The sequence below is a fragment of the Cherax quadricarinatus genome, chromosome 65, assembly GCF_038502225.1.
Source record: "Cherax quadricarinatus isolate ZL_2023a chromosome 65, ASM3850222v1, whole genome shotgun sequence".
In the NCBI taxonomy this organism is placed as follows: Eukaryota; Metazoa; Arthropoda; class Malacostraca; order Decapoda; family Parastacidae; genus Cherax; species Cherax quadricarinatus.
In genome coordinates this window covers 18,863,876-18,889,420 of record NC_091356.1, presented here as the reverse complement: position 1 = coordinate 18,889,420, position 25,545 = coordinate 18,863,876, and the positions used below count along the sequence as shown (strand labels likewise).

At 43.4% G+C, this 25,545-nt stretch overlaps 1 protein-coding gene across 1 annotated transcript in view; it reads right to left on the bottom strand.

Moving 5' to 3' along the window:
• The window catches only part of LOC128700571 (putative neural-cadherin 2), a 271,817-nt gene that overhangs the window by 3,228 nt on the left and 243,044 nt on the right, over positions 1 to 25,545 (bottom strand). The window contains exons 19-24 of the mRNA XM_070098997.1: positions 19,310 to 19,471; positions 7,413 to 7,604; positions 6,983 to 7,161; positions 6,568 to 6,757; positions 4,294 to 4,454; positions 1,409 to 1,540 (exon numbers count right to left, since the gene is read on the bottom strand). Coding sequence (XP_069955098.1) covers positions 1,409 to 1,540; positions 4,294 to 4,454; positions 6,568 to 6,757; positions 6,983 to 7,161; positions 7,413 to 7,604; positions 19,310 to 19,471 — 1,016 coding nt within the window. The remainder of the gene's footprint in view (positions 1 to 1,408; positions 1,541 to 4,293; positions 4,455 to 6,567; positions 6,758 to 6,982; positions 7,162 to 7,412; positions 7,605 to 19,309; positions 19,472 to 25,545) is intronic.

Below are 25,545 nucleotides of genomic sequence, written 5' to 3'. Positions count from 1 at the left end.
AATGCTGACAGTCATGGTAGTAATGCTGATAGTCATGGTAGTAATGCTGACAGTCATGGTAGTAATGCTGATAGTCATGGTAGTAATGCTGATAGTCATGGTAGTAATGCTGATAGTCATGGTAGTAATGCTGATAGTCATGGTAGTAATGCTGATAGTCATGGTGGTAATGCTGATAGTCATGGTAGTAATGCTGATAGTCATGGTAGTAATGCTGATAGTCATGGTAGTAATGCTGACAGTCATGGTAGTAATGTTGATAGTCATGGTAGTAATGCTGATAGTCATGGTAGTAATGCTGATAGTCATGGTAGTAATGTTGATAGTCATGGTAGTAATGCTGACACTCATGGTAGTAATGTTGATAGTCATGGTAGTAATGCTGATAGTCATGGTAGTAATGCTGATAGTCATGGTAGTAATGTTGATAGTCATGGTAGTAATGCTGATAGTCATGGTAGTAATGTTGATAGTCATGGTAGTAATGTTGATAGTCATGGTAGTAATGCTGATAGTCATGGTAGTAATGTTGATAGTCATGGTAGTAATGCTGATAGTCAGGCTGGGAAAGCTGATACTTAGAACAGTAATATTGATATTTGTAGCAAAAATGTTGGTATTCAGGAAATGATAATTGATATTTAAAGCTGACAATGTTGATACATATTGCAAGAATGTTGATGTTGAGAGCAGAAATGTTGGTATGTAGAGTAGCTATACATGTAGAAGTACCATGTTGCAACCATATGGCAGGTATGTTTGGTATGTCTGTCTGGTCTGTCTGGTCTGTCTGGTCTGTCTGGTCTGTCTGGTCTGTCTGGTCTGTCTGGTCTGTCTGGTCTGTCTGGTCTGTCTGGTCTGACTGGTCTGTCTGGTATGTCTGTTTTGTCTGTTATGTCTGGTCTGTCTGGTCTGTCTGGTCTGTCTGGTATATCTGGTCTGTCTGGTATGTCTGGTATGTCTGTTTTGTCTGTTATGACTGGTCTGTCTGGTCTGTCTGGTCTGTCTGGTCTGTATGGTATGTTTGTTTTGTCTGTTATGTCTGGTCTGTCTGGTTTGTCTGGTCTGTCTGGTCTGTCTGGTCTGTCTGGTCTGTCTGGTCTGTCTGGTATGTCTGTTTTGTCTGTTATGTCTGGTCTGTCTGGTCTGTCTGGTCTGTCTGGTATGTCTGGTATGTCTGTTCTGTCTAGTATATCTGGAATGTCTGGTCTGTCTGGTATATCTGGTCTGTCTAGTATATCTGGAATGTCTGGTCTGTCTGGTATATCTGGTCTGTCTGGTACTGAAACACTATTTGTAGGGATGAACAGATTAATCATAGAGGATCTGATTTTTGATGTGTATGATAGATGTTGCTAGTTTACTCTAGATAAGATACCCAACAGGACGACAAGAGAAGCAGACTCACGCAGGAGGAAGACGCACCACACGAGGATAGCAACAACAGCTCCCAAGGAGAGTTTTATAGATGTTTCGCCCGCGTCTGCCAGCTGACACTGCTGCCCGCTGTATCCAGGACCACAGACACACACGTATCCACCTGCAGTCAGCACACACTGTGTTTATCACATTATGAATGTATCCTGGACCACAGACACACACATGTATCCACCTGCAGTCAGCACACACTGTGTTTATCACATTATGAATGTATCCAGGACCACAGACACACACATGTATCCACCTGCAGTCAGCACACACTGTATTTATCACATTATGAATGTATCCTGGACCACAGACACACATGTATCCACCTGCAGTCAGCACACACTATGTTTATCACATTATGAATGTATCCTGATGTAGTAGTCAGGATACACAGTATATATCATTTCTTGAAATAAAAATAATTGTGCCTGTGATTCTGGGAGATAAAGTCACCGTGTTAGATGCTTTTTATACCTGTACAAAACTTCAGAACAAGGCTGAGGTTCACGGTCTCTGTGATGGACAGCGGTAAAGCAAATAGGTTGATAATGATGGAAGATGTACCTGGGACCTTCCAGGAGTTTATATCTTGGTTATTATTCCTCACTCAGCTCAGACACTAGACGTGGCTGAGTCTTCCATGTAGTTTAGGCTACAAGAAGAGAGAGGCGGGTTTGTGCATACTCTGAATGTCTAAATTATCAAGGGTGGAGATATGCAAAGTATACAGAAACCCCATTAACACGAATGTTCTAACACACTACTTTTAACATTACACCCTCGTACCTAAGCTGTGAGTTATCATAAGTGTCTTAGCCCGAGCTCTTCGAAATTGCACTAATGAATGTCTTTTAGAAGAACACGAATACATCGAATACGAACACACATTATCCACTCGTGAAAACATAGTCCATATTACAACCCGGGAGTCCAAATGGCCTGTCATCCTGGGTGTAAAGGGAGCAAAATAAACACAGCAGAAAACTTTTGACTTATATTATCCTTCACCAATTTAGAACAGCAGCATGTACACTATATACACTATATACAGTGATAGGTATTAGTGCACTCCACGGTAAGCAAGGCAGAATAGAAGCCACTAGAGAGCAGACCGTGCTTCAACCAGCTCTAGAATGGGAATGACAAGGGCAGGCAGGAGAGTGGTACCCATATAACCTCTGCGATTGCCAAAACCATCTTCTTATTGGCTGGAACCTGGGTACTAGTTGAACGACGGGGCTCCATCGTCCACTCTCAGTCACCTGGTTCGCTGGTTGGGGGAGATAGCCTGTAAATGAGGGTGTGTACATGCGCCGAATAAAGGTTACGTACTCTTTGCATGCCACAGTCCTCCTCATACTCAAAGAGGATATCAACATCGCTGGGCGACTAGTGCTGCTCCCTGGGCAAACATCAACATCGCTGGGCGACTAGTGCTGCTCCCTGGGCAAACATCAACATCGCTGGGCGACTAGTGCTGCTCCCTGGGCAAACATCAACATCGCTGGGCGACTAGTGCTGCTCCCTGGGCAAACATCAACATCGCTGGGCGACTAGTGCTGCTCCCTGGGCAAACATCAACATCGCTGGGCGACTAGTGCTGCTCCCTGGGCAAACATCAACATCGCTGGGCGACTAATGCTGCTCCCTGGGCAAACATCAACATCGCTGGGCGACTAGTGCTGCTCCCTGGGCAAACATCAACATCGCTGGGCGACTAATGCTGCTCCCTGGGCAAACATCAACATCGCTGGGCGACTAATGCTGCTCCCTGGGCAAACATCAACATCGCTGGGCGACTAGTGCTGCTCCCTGGGCAAACATCAACATCGCTGGGCGACTAGTGCTGCTCCCTGGGCAAACATCAACATCGCTGGGCGACTAGTGCTGCTCCCTGGGCAAACATCAACATCGCTGGGCGACTAGTGCTGCTCCCTGGGCAAACATCAACATCGCTGGGCGACTAGTGCTGCTCCCTGGGCAAACATCAACATCGCTGGGCGACTAGTGCTGCTCCCTGGGCAAACATCAACATCGCTGGGCGACTAGTGCTGCTCCCTGGGCAAACATCAACATCGCTGGGCGACTAATGCTGCTCCCTGGGCAAACATCAACATCGCTGGGCGACTAGTGCTGCTCCCTGGGCAAACATCAACATCGCTGGGCGACTAATGCTGCTCCCTGGGCAAACATCAACATCGCTGGGCGACTAATGCTGCTCCCTGGGCAAACATCAACATCGCTTCGATTCTCGGAAAAGCCAACATGGATGTAGCAGTCCTTACTATTAAATCCATTAAAGAAATCATCAGCAGCTCTGGAGCCAGAACTATTTGCACAGAAGGAATATACAGCATACTGTGTGATGCATACGATAAATTCTATGTCGAGGAAACCGGCAAAGACCTTCAGATCTTCCTTCAGGAACATAAATATGCCTGCTGGAGGAAAAAACTTAACAACGCTTGCATTATTTATCGCAGCCTTCATTCTCACATTATGGATAGGACAAGAGCAATTATTACACCATGAGAACAAGACCAGACCCAGAACTTTGATAACAGTAGTGATCCTCATCAAAACCACTGATGAAAACAGTGGAATGTACGTGTTGGTTGAACCTTTCACCACAAGATCTACGATCCATGTAACAAACATAACAAACTGGTCACCTTTACCCGCCCCCCTGTTACTCTCACCGGCACCTGACCTCACCTTTACTTGATCTTGCAACTCTATGACCTCATATATGATCTGTCTTTCTCCGAGCTTGACTTCGTGGTTCTCGTTTGCCTTACATGGCGGTGCATTTTCTAATTTCTCCGTTCTCTTTTTCCACTTGTCGGCCATTGCCAGTTTACCTACCAGGTGTGTTGAAACAGGAACCACCATTAAGACAAGGATGCCACACACACTCGTCCTGGTCCTCACACGTCACCTTGCTTCTACTGTTTATGCTGCCCTTGTTGCTGTTACTGCTGTTGCTGCTAATATTGCCGTTGTTCAAGACTCGTCCCTCGCCGCACCTGAAACCATCCACAGCAATCAGGGAGCATACCTGGAGTATACCTGGAGAGGGTTTCAGGGGTCAAAGCCCCAGCGGCCCGGTCTGAGACCAGGCCTCGTGGTGGATCAAGGTCTGATCAACCAGGCTGTTTTTGATCAACCAGGCTGTATTATAATTAATGTTTATAATAAACTTTACATTGCCACAGATTAATTTTGAGAAAGTGAGTGTTATATGAAGAGAGCAACAGCAGATCAGTGAAGACCAGTACGTAACTTTCTCATATCATCTTTACTACAACAATCACCACAAACACTCTTAAAACGTCAGTTCCCCTGTTTTCTAATATCTTATTTTCCCCCTATAATCTACTTTGTACATAATTACTATCGCATTTGTTTTGTCTGCTTTCGTAAGGTGAAGTTCAGGATCTTTCCTTAATTCATGGAATAACTTAACAAATCTTTGAGGACAATTGTGTTGCAGAGGTGTGAGCTTTGCTATTGGGCCTGTACCTGGACGAGATGGGTCCTACACAGATGACAGCAAGACAATGAGTGAGCTACTCAAGTCCCAATATCATGTGCTTTTAACATCCTATGGAGAGGGAGCATGGACACGGGGGTCGTCCCACAACAGACATAGCCCCACTCCACAAAGGTGGCAGTAAAGCAATTGCAAAGAACTACAGACAGATAGCATATCATAAAATCTTTGAAAGGGTTCTAAGAAGCAAGATCGCCACTCATCTAGACACCCATCAGTTACACAACCCAGGACAACACGGGTTTAGAGCAGGTCGTTCCTGCCTCTCCCAACTACTGGACCACTCTCACAAGGTCCTGGATTCTATAGAAGACAAACGCAGATGTAGTATTCACAGATTTTGCAAAAACGTTTAACAAGTGTGACCATGGTGTAATAGCGCACAAAATGCGTTTTAAAGGAATAAGAGGAAAAGTTGGTAGATGGATTTATAATGTCCTGGCAAATAGAACACAAAGAGTAGTAGTAAACAGAGTAAAGTTTGAGGCGGATGCTGTGAAAAGCTCTGTTCCACAATGCACAGTACTTTTCCCATGCTGTTCCTCATCCTCATATCTGACCTGGGAGTGATAATGCCGGAGGCTCTCACTTTCAAAGACCACAACACTGTATCAATCGCATCTGGTAGAAAAATGACAGGATAGATAATGAAAACCTTCAAAACTAGAAGCAGCGCTGTATAGCCCATGTGGCTTAGCGCTTCTTTTTTATTATAATAATAATAATAATTCAAAACTAGGGAGGCCAAGCCCATGATGACACTCTTCAGGTCACTTGTTCTATCTAGGCTGGAATATTGCTGCACACTAACAGCACCTTTCAAGGCAGGTGAAATTGCTGACCTAGAAAATGTACAGAGAACCTTCACGGCGTGCTTAACGGAGATAAAACACCTCAATTACTGGGAGCGCTTGAGGTTCCTGAACCTGTATTCCCTGGAACGCAGGAGGGAGAGATACATAATTATATACACCTGGAAAATCCTAGAGGGATTAGTACTTAACTTGCACACGAAAATCACTCCCTGTGAAAGCAAGACTCGGCAGACGACGCAACATTCCCATAATGAAAAGCAGGGGTGTCACTAGCACGTTAAGAGACAGCACAATAAGTGTCAGGAGCCAAAGGCTGTTCAACTGCCTCCCAGCACACATAAGGGGGATTACCAATAGACTCCTGGCTGTCTTCAAGCAGGCACTGGACAAGCACCTAAAGTCAGTACCTGACCAACCGGGCTGTGCTTCGTACGTCGGGTTGCGTGCGGCCAACAGTAACAGCCTGATTGATCAAGCCCTGATCCACCATGAGCCCTGGTCACAGGCCGGGCCGCGGGGGCGTTGACCCCCGAAACCCTCACCAGGTATACTTCAGGTAGACCACTCCAACACAGTTGTCATCAAAGATTTGTTAAGTTATACCAAGAATTAAGGAAAGATCCTGGACTTCACCTTACGAAACAGACAAAGCAAATGCAATAGTAATTATGGACGAGGTAAATTATAGGGGAAAAATAAGCATATTACGTAGGAGACAGGGAAATTCACGCGCCTCTTAATATTACACAGACGCCTACGCAAGTTACTCACCCACATTGGTAAGACCTCCACGTATCGACACACGTGAGTGGCGGAGCACAGGTGACGTTGTTACAGACAGGAGGGGCAACACATCCACTTTCTACATCCTTGAAAGTGCTCACTTCTCCCCATGTTGTCTTGTTGACAGCAGAGGGCAGAGGCAGACTCCTGCCGAGGATCCTCAGGTCGTCAATACACCCTGACGAGGAATTAATATTGTATCACTGTTATCTTCTTCTTAAAGATGATGGGAAGATTATATCTGTCTTATCACACGCTTCTTTGAACGTAACTTACGTTAGTTCACTCGTGAATGCTGAGTGAATAAATAAAGTCGTAATAGATGCGAGAAAAACACTGCGCTCAGGAAATGTATTAAGACATGATTGCCGTTATACAACAACTTGTCTGAGGTTTTGCTGACCGTCGTGGAAGTCGCTTTCAATCTGCAAGACGTTGACGCTGACGTATTCCGGTGTCCCCCCAACGTAGACGCCCTCCACAGTGTCCACTTCCAGCATCTGGCGTCCCTCTAACGACATGGACGCATTGTACAGGTCACCATCCCCGTCGTCCACAAGAAGGAATGTCGCCGATCCATACCTGTGAATGAAAGATATAACAGGGGGAATTAAAGGAATCTCTCTCTCTCTCTCTCTCTCTCTCTCTCTCTCTCTCTCTCTCTTTCACACAGGGTTTGACAAGGTTAGGTTAAGTTTTCTAACTTTATATACGAGCTAAGAGCTGTTATGTGCATTAACTCATTCGGAAACCTCTCTCTCTCTCCCACCCTGCCTCCCACTTTTACTCTCTCTCTCTCTCTCTCTCTCTCTCTCTCTCTCTCTCTCTCTCACCTGGCAGCCGTAACTGCATGCCAGCGACCATCAGTAACCTGAGCTAGTGAGAGACAGAGAGACTTCACTGGGTCAGGCTGGAACTGAAGAAGCACACACAGCTGTCCTTGAAGCAGCTGCAGACTGAAGCTGTCTCGACCATGCTGTGAAGACAGTCTTAACAGCTGTCCTCGCTGTTGTCTCGTTCGGAACCTGAAGCCAGAAAAAAATTCCAACAGGTGGGTGACTACAACAGATAGTTGGGTACAGCATCAACACAAGTCGTTCTGTCACTGACAGCCCCAACACAAGTCATTCAGTCACAGACAGCACCAACACAAGTCATTCTGTCCCTGACAGCACCAACACAAGTCATTCAGTCACAGACAGCACCAACACAAATCATTCTGTCACTGACAGCACCAACACAAGTCATTCAGTCACAGACAGAACCAACACAAATCATTCTGTCACTGACAGCACCAACACAAGTCATTCAGTCACAGACAGCACCAACACAAATCATTCTGTCACTGACAGCACCAACACAAGTCATTCTGTCACTGACAGCATCAACACAAATCATTCTGTCACTGACAGCCCCAACACAAGTCATTCAGTCACAGACAGCACCAACACAAATCATTCTGTCACTGACAGCACCAACACAAGTCATTCAGTCACAGACAGCATCAACACAAATAATTCTGTCACTGACAGCACCAACACAAGTCATTCAGTCACAGACAGCACCAACACAAGTCATTCTGTCCCTGACAGCCCCAACACAAATCATTCAGTCACAGACAGCACCAACACAAATCATTCTGTCACTGACAGCACCAACACAAGTCATTCAGTCACAGACAGCACCAACACAAGTCATTCTGTCACTGACAGCACCAACACAAGTCATTCAGTCACAGACAGCACCAACACAAATCATTCTGTCACTGACAGCACCAACACAAGTCATTCAGTCACAGACAGCCCCAACACAAATCATTCAGTCACAGACAGCACCAACACAAATCATTCTGTCACTGACAGCACCAACACAAGTCATTCAGTCACAGACAGCACCAACACAAGTCATTCAGTCACAGACAGCACCAACACAAGTCATTCAGTCACAGACAGCACCAACACAAGTCATTCTGTCACTGACAGCACAAACCCAAGTCATTCTGTCACTGACAGCACCAACACAAGTCATTCAGTCACAGACAGCACCAACATAAGTCATTCTGTCCCTGACAGCCCCAACACAAGTCATTCAGTCACAGACAGCACCAACACAAGTCATTCAGTCACAGACAGCACCAACCCAAGTCATTCTGTCCCTGACAGCCCCAACACAAGTTATTCAGTCACAGACAGCACCAACACAAGTCATTCAGTCACAGACAGCACCAACATAAGTCATTCTGTCCCTGACAGCCCCAACACAAGTTATTCAGTCACAGACAGCACCAACATAAGTCATTCTGTCCCTGACAGCCCCAACACAAGTTATTCAGTCACAGACAGCACCAACATAAGTCATTCTGTCCCTGACAGCCCCAACACAAGTTATTCAGTCACAGACAGCACCAACATAAGTCATTCTGTCCCTGACAGCCCCAACACAAGTTATTCAGTCACAGACAGCACCAACATAAGTCATTCTGTCCCTGACAGCACCAACATAAGTCATTCTGTCCCTGACAGCACCAACACAAGTCATTCAGTCACAGACAGCACCAACACAAGTCATTCAGTCACAGACAGCACCAACACAAGTCATTCAGTCACAGACAGCTCCTACACAAGTCATTCAGTCACAGACAGCGCCAACATAAGTCATTCTGTCCCTGACAGCACCAACACAAGTCATTCAGTCACAAACAGCACCAACACAAGTCATTCAGTCACAGACAGCACCAACACAAGTCATTCAGTCACAGACAGCACCAACACAAGTCATTCAGTCACAGACAGCACCAACACAAGTCATTCAGTCACAGACAGATCCTACACAAGTCATTCAGTCACAAACAGCACCAACACAAGTCATTCAGTCACAAACAGCACCAACACAAGTCATTCAGTCACAGACAGCTCCTACACAAGTCATTCAGTCACAAACAGCACCAACACAAGTCATTCAGTCACAAACAGCACCAACACAAGTCATTCAGTCACAGACAGCTCCTACACAAGTCATTCAGTCACAGACAGCACCGACACAAGTCATTCTGTCCCTGACAGCACCAACACAAGTCATTCAGTCACAGACAGCACCAACACAAGTCATTCTGTCCCTGACAGCACCAACACAAGTCATTCAGTCACAGACAGCACCAACACAAGTCATTCTGTCACTGACAGCACCAACACAAGTCATTCAGTCACAGACACCTCCTACACAAGTCATTCAGTCACAAACAGCACCAACACAAGTCATTCAGTCACAGACAGCACCAACACAAGTCATTCAGTCACAGACAGCTCTTACACAAGTCATTCAGTCACAAACAGCACCAACACAAGTCATTCAGTTACAGACAGCACCAACACAAGTCATTCAGTCACAGACAGCACCAACACAAGTCATTCAGTCACAGATAGCGCCAACACAAGTCATTCAGTCACAGACAGCGCCAACACAAGTCATTCAGTCACAGATAGCGCCAACACAAGTCATTCAGTCACAGACAGCGCCAACACAAGTCATTCAGTCACAAACAGCACCAACACAAGTCATTCAGTCACAGACAGCACCAACACAAGTCATTCAGTCACAGACAGCACCAACACAAGTCATTCAGTCACAGATAGCGCCAACACAAGTCATTCAGTCACAGACAGCACCAACACAAGTCATTCAGTCACAGACAGCACCAACACAAGTCATTCAGTCACAGACAGCACCAACACAAGTCATTCAGTCACAGACAGCACCAACACAAGTCATTCAGTCACAGACAGCACCAACACAAGTCATTCAGTCACAGACAGCACCAACACAAGTCATTCAGTCACAAACAGCACCAACACAAGTCATTCAGTCACAAACAGCTCCTACACAAGTCATTCTGTCCCTTATGTTATAGGTAACTCTTGTTTCTTAAGATTCTCAAGTGTTGATATTGCTTATTATGTTGTGTTTCTACTCACGTCTACATAGCTGCTTCATCTTCCTAGAACTCCACTGGTTTCTGATTAAAAATATTTTTCCTACCCTATTCTGTTTTCTTCATTACTGATCACTTGCTTGGATTATAGCATCTGCTATCATTTTAGTTACTTTTGTTTCTGAGAGCTATGGTGTTCGGGGTTTCATATCTTATTTGTGTTTTTTCATGTGTTTATTCACCTAGTTCACCAAACTGGGGGTTCCAGTGGTCGAGCCATAGTTCCTGGCCCTGCCTCTTCACTGGTCGCTACTAGGTTCACTCCCTGCTCCATAAGCTTTATCATACCTCTTCTTAAAGCTATTTATGGATCCCTTGTGTGCGTGTGCTCACCAGTATGAACTCATTTCTGTGTGATTGCTGAGATCATTCTGAACGCCGAGACCCGAGTCGTCAACTAGGTCCTCTTTGTCCTGTTCTCGAAAGCCTTATTATACCTATTCTTAAACCCCTAAATGGATCGTACCTTCAACTCCACTCTCCAGGTCGTTCCATATTGTGATTACTCTAAAACCTAAGAAATACTTTCTGACATCCTTGTGACTCATCTGTATTTTCAACTCCCAGCTGTGCCTTTGTGTTTCTGTTTCCCTCTCTTGAACAGTCTTTCGCTGTAGCTCTTGTCAGTTCCTCTCAGCACTGTTGTTGCTATCATATCACCCCCAGACATTCTTACCTCTACTGTCAACAGGTTAAGCTCCCTGTTATGACCAAGGTCATAATGGGATTAATTTATATGTATTATCCACTTAATATTATATTCGGGGTTTCTTTAATATTAGCTAAATTAAAGATTCCACTAGTTTATAATATTATCTGATTTAGGAATATACCCGGGTATGATGTATATATATATATATATATATATATATATATATATATATATATATATATATATATATATATATATATATATATATATATATCTTGAGTAATGTGTTAGGTAGGTACACCTCGCTAAGGTTTATAACAAGGTATGTCCATTGGTGGGTAGTCCGCACCGCTCTACCCTCTCCCCCTTTTGACGAGTTGATGTCATGAAGGGATTTACTGTCTATGGCGAGTTCGCTCTCTCTGCCGACTCAGTGTACATTGACTGAGCTACCCCCCTAGTACTCCGCCTTATTCTCAATTGGATAGAGAATTGTGTTATAGAAACTCCTGAACCAGCTTGTGGTTTATTGTGAAGTGAAGTCTGTGGACAATTATATACTGTTACCTTCAGGTTACGATGTGACGACCAGTGTCAAGCTTAGAACTTTGTGATATATTCCTTATGCCAGGGAGTTACTCAGTGAAAGTGTTAATTCTCAATATATGTACTTACACACAAGTAATGTTACTATTGAGGAAGCAGTAATATTCCTGTGATCATTATCAAGTGTAGTGACCATACTGACAGTCTCCAGAGGAGGTCTATCATGTACATTCTATTTAAGAATTTTCTTGTGTGAAGGAAAGTTTCTGACAGTGATATTTAATAGATATTTATGAAGATCTAAAGTATTTAAACTTTTAAATAAAAAGAAACTAGAAAAGACTGAGTAACTATTATTTGTGCCTTACATTTCTAAGTTTGGAACCATATCCTCTCATTCCATGAAGTGTGTTGTTACGGAGTGCACTAACCTGGCTAAAGATTAAGATTCGAACCGTAACACTCCCTTAGTCTCTCCTTGATAGTGTGTGGGCTCCATAATGGTGCTGCATACTCCAATATAAGCCTGACATATGCTATATTCAGTATCATAAATTACTCCTTGCTTAGGCTCCTGAAAGCTGGTCGTGGGTTTACCAGATGCTTGTTTGCTGTAGCAGTTATACTGTTGATGTGAGCCTCAGGCAGTGTGCTTGTGTGCTTGTGTGTGTGTGTGTGTGTGTGTGTGTGTGTGTGTGTGTGTGTGTGTGTGTGTGTGTGTGTGTGGCGTGTGTGTGTGTCTGTACTCACATATTTGTATTCACCTTTTTTTGGTTGCAGGGGATGAGTCACAGCTCCTGTCCCCGACTCTTTGCTCCTCACTACTAGTTCCATTCCCTTCTCCACGAGCTTTATAGAACCTCTTCTTAAAGCTATGTATGGATCTTGCCTCCTCTATATCACTTCCTGACAACTCTATGGCTGAAGAAATACTTCCTAACATCCCTGAGACGTGAATTTTCAACTTCCAGTTGTGACCCATTGTTGCTCTGTCCCATCTCTGAAACATTCTGTCCCTGTCCACCTTGTGAATTCCTTTCAGATTTTGTATATCGTTATCATGTCCCCCCTATCCTCCAGTGTCGTCAGGTTGACTTTCCTTAACCTCTCCTCGTAGGACATGCCCTTTAGCTCCGGGATTAGTCTTGTTGCAAACCTAATTTCTTGACTTATTTGACCAGGTGTGGGTTCCATACTAGTGCTGCATACTCCAATATGGGCCTGACGTACACAATGTACAGTCTCCTGCTCCTCAGGAGATATGCTCGGTATGATGCTCACCCCAAGATCCATTTCACTTGAGTGAGTTTTGGACCCTTCGACTTCCTAGGCTGTACACCGTTTGTGGTCTTCTTTGTCCTTCCTCAAACTTCACGATTTTGCTTTTTCTGGGGATAGACTCCATTAGCTGTTTATTGGACAAGACTTGCAGCCTGTCCAGATCTCCTTCTAGGCTTACCTGATCCTCGTCCACTTGCATTCTTCTCATTAGCTTCATATCATCTAAGAGCAGGGACACCTTTGACTCTAAACGTTCTGTCATGCCATTCATATATACTAGAAACATCACAAGACATAGAACTAACCCTTATGGAACACCACTTGACACATGCACCCATTCTGACGCCTCGTGACGTACCAACAAACTTTGCTTCCTTCCCGTCAGATATTCTTTAATACATTGCAGTATTTTCCCCTGCTATTTCTGCTTTCTCCTCTAGCTTTTTAACCAGTCTTTTGTGTGGTACTGTATAGAAAACCTTCTTACAGTCCAAGAAAAGGTAGTCTACCCACCCCTCTCTCTCTTTTGTCTTACTTCTGTTACCTTATCGTAGATCTCCAGTAGGTTTGTGATGCAGGATTTCCCTTCCATGAAGCCTTACTGGTTGTTCTGAATGAGCGTATTCCTTTCTAGGTTCTCCATCATTCTTCTGATAATTTTCACCATAACTTTACGTCCTATATATGTCAGCAACACAGGTCTGTTTAGTGTTGCCTGTCTGTCTCCTTTCTATAAAATCAGGACTACGTTTGCTTTTGTCCACACTGTAGGCACTTCCCCAGTTTCAATAGATTTATTGAAGATTGTTGTTTGTGGCACATATTGTGCATGTGGTCTCTCTCTCAGGACCCACGGAGATGTTTTCAGGGTCCACCGCCTTCAAGGTATCTAGTTCACCTAGCAGTTTCTTCACCTCCTCCTCAGTTGTGTGTAGTGTGTCCAGCACATGCTGGTGCACCCTACTCCTTCAGTATGCTGGAGGCCTTTCTGTCTGCACTGTGAATACCTCTAAGAATCTTGACCTGAGCTCCTCACATACTTCCTGGTCGCTATCTGCGTGTGTGTTTGTGTATGTGTGCCTGTGTATGTGTGTGTACATGTGAATATGTGTGTGTACTCACCTATTTGTTGCTGCAGGGGTCGAGTTATAATTCCTGGTCTCGCCTCTTCACTGCTCGCTGCTAGGTCCTCTCTCTCCCTGCTCCATGAGCTTCATCAAACCTCGTCTTAAAGTTATGTATGATTCCTGCCTTCACTACATCACTTCCCAGACTATTCCACTTCCTGACAACTCTATGACTAAAGAAATACTTCCTAACATCCCATTGTGTGTGTGTGTGTGTGTGTGTGTGTGTGTGTGTGTGTGTGTGTGTGTGTGTCAGCAGGGCCGGATTACCACATAGGCATACTAGGCATTTGCCTAGGGCCCCGCGCATTTGGGGGCCCCGCAGTCCAAGGGGTTCAGGGGCTCATCCAAGACTGCGCACATGGTGCAAGTGCAAAGGGGTCCCTACCTAAAAAGTTCAAGTGTTTGGAGAGTAAAATTGATTTTTAAAAAATAATCAAAACAAAAATAAATAATGAAATAAAATAAAATAAATAAACCTAACCATAGATGGCAACACTCAACACGCCTTTGTTTACATCAGAACAGCTGTGTTTTCCCGCTAATGGGTGAGTATGGGAGATTCCTCTCCAATTTTCTGTAGTAATTACACGTTATCTAGACTTGTACTGTGACAAATTAACTGAAGTGTTGTTGATAGACATTGATGTGTATGGATAAATGTTTGTTTTCGCCTCTAAATGTTAAGGGAGGTTCCTGATAGGGTTACTTGACCAGTAAAGACGCATGGACCAGTAAAGACGCATTTTTGGTAAAAATACTATAAAGAAAAACCTAAAAACGCAAACTGACTTCCGTTTGTAGGTTTTAAAAGTACTTTGTCCTGTCTTTAAGTCTTTATCATTTCAATAACAGATCTCAATTGATTGATGTTCTACATCACTTCCGTCGCAAATGCTTAGTTTTCAAGTTGCGACGGAAGTGATGTAGAACATCAGTTAATTTACTACATATTTCTCCAGAAACACATAAGCCACATCAGAAAATCGTTGGTTGGGTGAAACTGAAAATTTTCCCTGCATTCTTTAATTCTCATGTCCTTATCTATGGTGGTAGGCCATATATCATGCAAAACATAATGATTAGTTTAGTTATGAAAATGGTAATATAAATACCATTGTGCATTGTTCTTGGACTCGGTATGATTTCTGTTTAAGTAAATTGGAGATCAAGGAGATTGAATTAGTAAAATATTCGTAGCCCAAATCACTAACCTAATCTATGGTAAAAGTTCTGTATATGACTCCTTTCTGGTAACGTTTTTAATTTTTAGATGCGCAGTCAGAGGGGGGGCTACAAGGGCCATATCCCCCCAATTGACAGAAAAAAAATTAATAATAATTAAAAAATTAATAATAATTGATAATGAAAAATTTATATTTGCATGATTACAGACAGTGATACATCCTCATTATAGCATCTCGTGAACGTGATGTTGGACGTTCTTATGCGAGTGAGTCACAGAAAAGAAAGAAGAAAATTCAAGAAGAAGAACAGAAAAAGAAAGATGTAGGAAGCTGCAGAAAGATCACAGACATGCTCACGAAAACAGTTTCTGATGTTACCAGTACAGATGAATCTGCAGATACGTCAGATCATACTGGAAGCCCTCCCTCCATTATTTCTCAGCCATTATTATTATAATCAAGGGGGAAGCGCTAAACCCGGAGGATTATACAGCGCCTGGGGGGGGGGATGTGGAAGGCATTCAGGCTTAATTCGGGGAACTGGAGCACAGATCCAATTCCCTAAATTAAGAGCCCCTCACCAACATCAAGGAACCTTCCTTGAGGGGTATTTCTCAGCCAGCATCTACTTCTTTTGTGTCTCCTCTCAATGTCTCAACGGACATTTCATCCACAGGATTTGTCTTAAAAGATCCTGCCTCATGGCTAAATGTAATCCCAGATTCTCTACGTAATGCTTTCATTGCAGAAAACTTCAGTCAAACTCTGAACATTGACTTTAGGAAATCAGCAAGGATTTATGATGATGGAAGTCGTCGTTGTTTAAAGTCATCTATGTTTTATAGGAAGCTTGCAAATTCAGAAACTGTGAAAAGATCATGGATGGTATACTCTGAAAGCTCAGGAAAAGTGTACTGTTCAGCATGCAAGCTATTTTCTACCAAAGAAAATACCTTCGCACAGGGGTTCAATGACTGGAAAAATTCCAAGCGTTTTGAGGAACATGAAAACAGGACCACTCACAGGAGCTGCATTTTAGCCAGTGTATTTCGTGCACAGAAAAAAGGCTTATTGGATTCTCATTTGGAAAATCAAACTGAAAAAGAGCGCACTTATTGGAGAAAAGTTCTAGAAAGAGTTGTTGCTGTTGTAAAATTCTTAGCTCTAAGAGGACTTGCTTTCCGTGGAGAAAATGAGGTTTTTGGTTCGGAAAACAATGGCAATTTCTTAGGGATCATAGAACTGTTAGCACAATTCGATCCATTCTTAGCAAATCATGTGTCACGCCTTGGGAATGCAGGAAGAGGCACTGTATCTTACATGTCATCTACTATATGCAATGAATTTATTGAACTGATGACTAAGAAGGTCCTCAATAACATTATAACAGCTGTGAAAACTGCAAAATACTTTTCAATAAGTGTAGATTCAACACCAGATATTTCACATACAGATCAATTGACATTCATTGTTCGCTTTGTCGACTCCAGTGGTAAGCCTGTAGAGCGCTTTATAAAATTCATTCCTCTTTCAGGCCATGATGAAGAAACAATGATGAATGTAGTACTGTTACTCTGCTTGAACATGATCTCTCTATTATGGATTGCCGTGGCCAGAGCTACGACAATACAAGTAACATGTCGGGTAAATATAATGGATTGCAAGCCCGTATCAAGCAAATCAACCCACTTGCTGAATATGTGCCCTGCTCAGCACATTCTCTTAATCTTGTTGGGTCATGTGCTGCGGAGTGTTGTGTCGCTGCAGTTTCATTTTTTGGACTTTTACAAGCACTCTTTAATTTTTTCTCTGCTTCAACGCATCGGTGGAGTATACTCAAGTCAACCATTCATGGAGATGTTATCAAATCATTATCAACAACAAGGTGGTCAGCGCAGCATGATGCAACACATGCTTTGAAAGACAGCTTTGCTGAAATACGTTCTGCTTTGATCCAAATAGCAGAGGATGAAGACCAGACAGCAACTACAAGAAGCGAAGCAGCCAGCTTAGCATCAAAATTGGAAGATTTTGAATTGGCCTTACTCTGTGTGCTTTGGGACTGTATACTGGAACGGTTAAATGCCACGAACAAGACACTTCAGAAAATTGAAATTGAAATGGATACTTGTGCTAACCTCTATGCAGGCTTAGTGGAATTTGTAAGCTCACTTCGCAATGATGAAGCTTTTGAAATGTTTGAAGAGAAAGCTAAACTGCTGGTGAAAGACTACAGTTACCGGGCTGATCATCAGCGGTCAAGGAAGAGGAAACGCAATTTTGAAGAGCCAGACAATGAAATTGTGTTGCTACCAAGGCAGAAATGTAAGACAGCTACATACTTCGTCATTCTGGATTCACTGATTACAGAATTGGTGAAAAGAAAAGAAATCTACCAGAATCTCAATGACAAGTTTGGATTTCTGTTCAAAATTACTACTATGCCAGATGCAGAATTGAGAGAAGCTGCATTAAAGTTGCAACAACACCTTTCAGCAGATCTTCAGGACACATTTGTTGAAGAAATAGTTCATTTTTCTGGGTATATGAATCAGATTAAAGCTCCACCTGAAAAATGTGCGCCCTCAGCTGCTTTGAAACATTTAAGAAATGCAGGTATCTCAGAAACCTTCCCTAATGTTGACATAGTGTATCGCCTTTACCTAACACTTCCAGCTACTAACTGTGAAGGAGAACGTTCATTTTCTGTTATGAAAAGAGTGAAAAACCAGCTCCGTTCAACAATGAGCCAAGACAAATTGTGTAGCCTAGTCTTGTTGACCATTGAGTCTGATCTAACAAGAAATATTGATTTTCAGAATATAATTGATGATTTTGCCAATATGAAATCCAGAAAAAAGTTTATTTAAGAAGTGCCTGTGAATATAAACAATTCTTTACTTTCTTGAGTTTATATGATTTGATAGTCTTATGCATGATGCAATGATAACAATAATGGTCAGTGATTTATAAAGGGAATAATAGTGCTGTAGTGGTTATGCTGAATATAATAGGTACATGATGTCACTACTTTAATAGCCTAATCTAGTAATACTATGCTGTCTTGAGTTTATTCTCTTTAAAATGCATGATTTAACAAGATAGTTATAATGGCTGTTGGTAAATGGTTTTGGTTGTCTTGATGTACTTTCCCTATTAAATTTAATCTAAATAGCCAGAATGTATTTAATTAGACCTTAAACAAGCTCACACCGACCCACCCCCACCCCCACCCCCAAGCAGGAAGGGGGTCGCTTCGCTTACCCGTAACTCAAAGGGGCCCCGCCAATCTGAATAGCCTAGGGCCCGGAGACTTCTTAATCCGGCCCTGTGTGTGTGTGTGTGTGTGTGTGTGTGTGTGTGTGTGTGTGCTTACACGTAAATTTGAATGACGTTTCCTGTGTCTGACAAGGAACCTGTGAGTGGTGGAGGAACCTGACTATGATGGAGACTGACGGACTGATTACATCAAACTCCTCCTCATCTTCCACCTTTCTCTGCACTGGACTGACGAAGCCTCTTGCTGGCGAATTGTTTGCGGAATGATAACTAAATTTGCGCATGTGTCTCTTACATTAACTTGTAACTGAGTGTGGTGGAGGTACCTGAGTGTGGCAGAGGTACCTGAGTGTGGTGGAGGTACCTGAGTGTGGTGGAGGTACCTGAGTGTGGTGGAGGTACCTGAGTGTGGTGGAGGTACCCGAGTGTGGTGGAGGTACCTGAGTGTGGTGGAGGTACCTGAGTGTGGTGGAGGTACCTGAGTGTGGTGGAGGTACCTGAGTGTGGTGGAGGTACCTGAGTGTGGTGGAGGTACCTGAGTGTGGCAGAGGTACGTGAGTGTGGTGAAGGTACCTGAGTGTGGCAAAGGTTCCTGAGTGTGCTGGGGGTACCTGACTGCGACCGAGGCACCTGAGTGCTATATAGAGGCATCTGAGTTATAACAATATACCTGAGTGTGATTGAGGTGGTGTAGCCGAGAGGAGTGAACGAGAGTGCCAACTTGACGTAGCTGTTGACGTAGAAGGTTGACGGTGTGGTTGGTGTGGCACACGCAGCTCCCGTCCACCCAGACACACACTCACACCTCAACCACTCACTAGAACCAACACACCTGCAAACAACCACAAAAATTATCGAATAATTTTTACGGCATTTTACTATTCTCGAGAAGTTATATATATATATATATATATATATATATATATATATATATATATATATATATATATATATATATATATATATATATATATATATATATATATATATATGCAAGGAATTCGCGAGAGCATGCGAAATATACACAAACACTGATCTCTGGCTGAAGGAGACTCGAACCTACGAACCTTAGGACAAGGTACGCAGTGCTTTACCAATCTACCCACACTGGACAATACCTTGGCGTGTAGCATGAGCTACACGTTTGATCCAAGGCAGCCAGCTTTCAGGGAGAAGGCTTACAGCTTTTCATCTCATCCCCTGCATGCATCAGCCTTACTAGAGATTTGAACAATGCAAGGAATTCGCGAGAGCATGCGAAATATACACAAACACTGATCTCTGGCTGAAGGAGACTCGCACCTACGAACCTTCTCCCTGAAAGCTGGCTGCCTTGGATCAAACGTGTAGCGCAAGCTACACGCCAAGGTATTGTCCAGTGTGGGTAGATTGGTAAAGCACTGCGTACCTTGTCCTAAGGTTCGTAGGTTCGAGTCTCCTTCAGCCAGAGATCAGTGTATATATATATATATATATATATATATATATATATATATATATATATATATATATTATGCACATAAATGGTATAAATATCGACACAGTGGAAAAAATAAACAAAGTCAATATAATGTGATCCTTTAGTAACAACGTTTCGCCCACACAATGGATAACTAAGTTAGCAGCTATGTTGGATGAAGATGAAGAAACGTCCTGTCAAAGGTTCAGCTGGATGACACTGTTGTTCTGTTGACACTGTTCTGTTGACACTGTTCTGTTGACACTGTTGTTCTGTTGACACTGTTGTTCAGTTGACACTGTTGTTCTGTTGACACTGTTGTTCTGTTGACACTGTTCTGTTGACACTGTTGTTCTGTTGACACTGTTGTTCAGTTGACACTGTTGTTCTGTTGACACTGTTGTTCAGTTGACACTGTTGTTCTGTTGACACTGTTGTTCAGTTGACACTGTTGTTCTGTTGACACTGTTGTTCAGTTGACACTGTTGTTCTGTTGACACTGTTCTGTTGACACTGTTCTGTTGACACTGTTGTTCTGTTGACACTGTTGTTCTGTTGACACTGTTGTTCTGTTGACACTGTTGTTCTGTTGACACTGTTGTTCTGTTGACACTGTAGTTCTGGATGACACTGTTGTTCTGTAGAAGATGTTGTTCTGTTGACACTGTTGTTCTGTTGACACTGTTGTTCTGTTGACACTGTTGTTCTGGATGACACTGTCGTTCTGTTGACACTGTTGTTCTGTTGACACTGTTGTTCTGTTGACACTGTTGTTCTGGATGACACTGTTGTTCTGTTGACACTGTTGTTCTGTTGACACTGTTGTTCTGTTGACACTGTTCTGTTGACACTGTTGTTCTGGATGACACTGTTGTTCTGTTGACACTGTTGTTCTGGATGACACTGTTGTTCTGTTGACACTGTTGTTCTGTTGACAGTTGTTCTGTTGACACTGTTGTTCTGTTGACACTGTTGTTCTGTTGACACTATTGTTCTGTTGACACTGTTCTGTTGACACTGTTGTTCTGGATGACACTGTTGTTCTGTTGACACTGTTGTTCTGTTGACACTGTTGTTCTGGATGACACTGTTGTTCTCTTGACACTGTTGTTCTATTGAAACTGTTGTTCTGTTGACACTGTTGTTCTGTTGACACTGTTGTTCTGTTGACACTGTTGTTCTGGATGACACTGTTGTTCTGTTGACACTGTTGTTCTGTTGACACTGTTGTTCTGTTGACACTGTTGTTCTGCATGACACTGTTGTTCTGTTGACACTGTTGTTCTGTTGACACTGTTGTTCTGTTGACACTGTTGTTCTGGATGACACTGTTGTTCTGTTGACTGTTGTTCTGGATGACACTGTTGTTCTGTTGACACTGTTGTTCTGTTGACACTGTTCTGGATGACACTGTTGTTCTGTTGACACTGTTGTTCTGTTGACACTGTTGTTCTGGATGACACTGTTCTGTTGACACTTGTTCTGTTGACACTTGTTCTGTTGACACTGTTCTGTTGACACTGTTGTTCTGGACGACACTGTTGTTCTGGATGACACTTGTTCTGTTGACACTGTTGTCACTGTTGTTCTGTTGACACTGTTGTTCTGGATAACACTGTTGTTCTGGATGAAACTGTTCTGTTGACACTGTTGTTCTGTTGACACTGTTGTTCTGTTGACACTGTTGTTCTGGATGACACTGTTGTTCTGTTGACACTTGTTCTGGATGACACTGTTGTTCTGTTGACACTGTTGTTCTGGATGACACTGTTGTTCTGTTGACACTGTTGTTCTGGATGACACTGTTGTTCTGGATGACACTGTTGTTCTGTTGACACTGTTGTTCTGTTGACACTGTTGTTCTGTTGACACTGTTGTTCTGTTGACACTGTTGTTCTGTTGACACTGTTGTTCTGTTGACACTGTTGTTCTGTTGACACTGTTGTTCTGTTGACACTGTTGTTCTGGATGACACTGTTGTTCTGTTGACACTGTTGGTCTGTTGACACTGTTGTTCTGTTGACACTGTTGTTCTGGATGACACTGTTGTTCTGTTGACACTGTTGTTCTGGATGACACTGTTGTTCTGTTGACACTGTTGTTCTGTTGGCACTGTTCTGTTGACACTGTTGTTCTGTTGACACTGTCGTTCTGTTGACACTGTTGTTCTGGATGACACTGTTGTTCTGTTGACACTGTTGTTCTGTTGACACTGTTGTTCTGGATGACACTGTTGTTCTGTTGACACTGTTTTTCTGTTGACACTGTTGTTCTGTTGACACTCTTGTTCTGTTGACACTCTTGTTCTGTTGACACTGTTGTTCTGGATGACACTGTTGTTCTGTTGACACTGTTGTTCTGGATGACACTGTTGTTCTGGATGACACTGTTGGATGTAAGATGGTCCCAGCATCCTGTTGTTCTGGATGACACTGTTGTTCTGGATGACACTGTTGGATGTAAGATGATCCCAGCATCATGTTGTTCTGGATGACACTGTTGGATGTAAGATGATCCCAGCATCATGTTGTTCTGGATGACACTGTTGGATGTAAGATGATCGCAGCATCCTGTTGTTCTGGATGACACTGTTGGATGTAAGATGATTCCAGCATCATGTTGTTTTGGATGACACTGTTGGATGTAAGATGATCCCAGCATTCTGTTGTTCTGGATGACACTGTTGGATGTAAGATGATCCCAGCATCCTGTTGTTCTGGATGACACAGTTGGATGTAAGATGGTCCCAGCATCCTGTTGTTCTGGATGACACTGTTGGATGTAAGATGATCCCAGCATCCTGTTGTTCTGGATGACACAGTTGGATGTAAGATGATCCCAGCATCCTGTTGTTCTGGATGACACTGTTGGATGTAAGATGATCCCAGCATCCTGTTGTTCTGCATGACACTGTTGGATGTAAGATGATCCCAGCATCCTGTTGTTCTGGATGACACAGTTGGATGTAAGATGGTCCCAGCATCCTGTTGTTCTGGATGACACTGTTGGATGTAAGATGATCCCAGCATCCTGTTGTTCTGGATGACACTGTTGGATGTAAGATGATCCCAGCATCCTGTTGTTCTGGATGACACAGTTGGATGTAAGATGGTCCCAGCATCCTGTTGTTCTGGATGACACAGTTGGATGTAAGATGGTCCCAGCATCCTGTTGTTCTGGATGACACTGTTGTTCTGGATGACACTGTTGGATGTAAGATGGTCCCAGCATCATGTTGTTTTGGATGACACTGTTGGATGTAAGATGATCCCAGCATCCTGTTGTTCTGGATGACACTGTTGGATGTAAGATGATCCCAGCATCCTGTTGTTCTGGATGACACAGTTGGATGTAAGATGATCCCAGCATCCTGTTGTTCTGGATGACACTGTTGGATGTAAGATGATCCCAGCATCATGTTGTTCTGGATGACACTGTTGGATGTAAGATGATCCCAGCATCCTGTTGTTCTGGATGACACAGTTGGATGTAAGATGATCCCAGCATCCTGTTGTTCTGGATGACACTGTTGTTCTGGATGACACTGTTGGATGTAAGATGGTCCCAGCATCCTGTTATTCTGGATGACACTGTTGGATGTAAGATGGTCCCAGCATCCTGTTATTCTGGATGACACTGTTGGATGTAAGATGGTCCCAGCATCATGTTGTTTTGGATGACACTGTTGGATGTAAGATGGTCCCAGCATCCTGTTATTCTGGATGACACTGTTGGATGTAAGATGGTCCCAGCATCCTGTTATTCTGGATGACACTGTTGGATGTAAGATGGTCCCAGCATCATGTTGTTTTGGATGACACTGTTGGATGTAAGATGATCCCAGCATCCTGTTGTTCTGGATGACACTGTTGTTCTGGATGACACTGTTGGATGTAAGATGATCCCAGGGACACTGTTGGATGTAAGATGATCCCAGCATCCTGTTGTTCTGGATGACACTGTCGGATGTAAGATGATCCCAGCATCCTGTTGTTCTGGATGACACTGTTGGATGTAAGATGATCCCAGGATCCTGTTGTTCTGGATGACACTGTTGGATGTAAGATGATCCCAGCATCCTGTTGTTCTGGATGACACTGTTGGATGTAAGATGATCCCAGCATCCTGTTGTTCTGGATGACACTGTTGGATGTAAGATGATCCCAGCATCCTGTTGTTCTGGATGACACTGTTGGATGTAAGATGATCCCAGCATCCTGTTGTTCTGGATGACACTGTTGGATGTAAGATGATCCCAGCATCCTGTTGTTCTGGATGACACTGTTGGATGTAAGATGATCCCAGCACCCTGTTGTTCTGGATGACACTGTTGGATGTAAGATGATCCCAGCACCATGTTCTGGATGACACTGTTGGATGTAAGATGATCCCAGCATCATGTTGTTCTGGATGACACAGTTGGATGTAAGATGATCCCAGCATCATGTTCTGGATGACACTGTTGGATGTAAGATGATCCCAGCATCCTGTTGTTCTGGATGACACTGTTGGATGTAAAATGATCCCAGCATCCTGTTGTTCTGGATGACACTGTTGGATGTAAGATGATCCCAGCATCCTGCGTCTCGGAGTCTTCCTTCTTTATGATGTCTTCCTTGCTGATGATGTCTTCCTTCCTGATGATGTCTTCCTTCCTGATGATGTCTTCCTTCCTGATGATGTCTTCCTTCCTGATGATGTCTTCCATCCTGATGATGTCTTCCTTCCTGATGATGTCTTCCTTCCTGATGATGTCTTCCTTCCTGATGATGTCTTCCTTCCTGATGATGTCTTCCTTCCTGATGATGTCTTCCATCCTGATGATGTCTTCCTTCCTGATGATGTCTTCCTTCCTGATGATGTCTTCCTTCCTGATGATGTCTTCCTTCCTGATGATGTCTTCCTTCCTGATGATGTCTTCCTTCCTGATGATGTCTTCCTTCCTGATGATGTCTTCCTTCCTGATGATGTCTTCCTTCCTGATGATGTCTTCCTTCCTGATGATGTCTTCCTTCCTGATGATGTCTTCCATCCTGATGATGTCTTCCTTCCTGATGATGTCTTCCATCCTGATGATGTCTTCCTCCCTGATGATGTCTTCCTTCCTGATGATGTCTTCCTTCCTGATGATGTCTTCCTCCCTGATGATGTCTTCCTTCCTGATGATGTCTTCCTTCCTGATGATGTCTTCCATCCTGATGATGTCTTCCTCCCTGATGATGTCTTCCTTCCTGATGATGTCTTATTTTTTGAAGATGTCATCCATCCTGATGATGTCTTCCTACCTGGCGATGTCTTCCTCTCTAATGATGTCTTCAAACCTGGCGATGTCTTCCTCCCTTATGATGTCTTCCTTCCTGGCGATGTCTTCCTCCCTGATGATGTCTTCCTTCCTGGCGATGTCTTCCTCCCTTATGATGTCTTCCTTCCTGATGATGTCTTCCTCC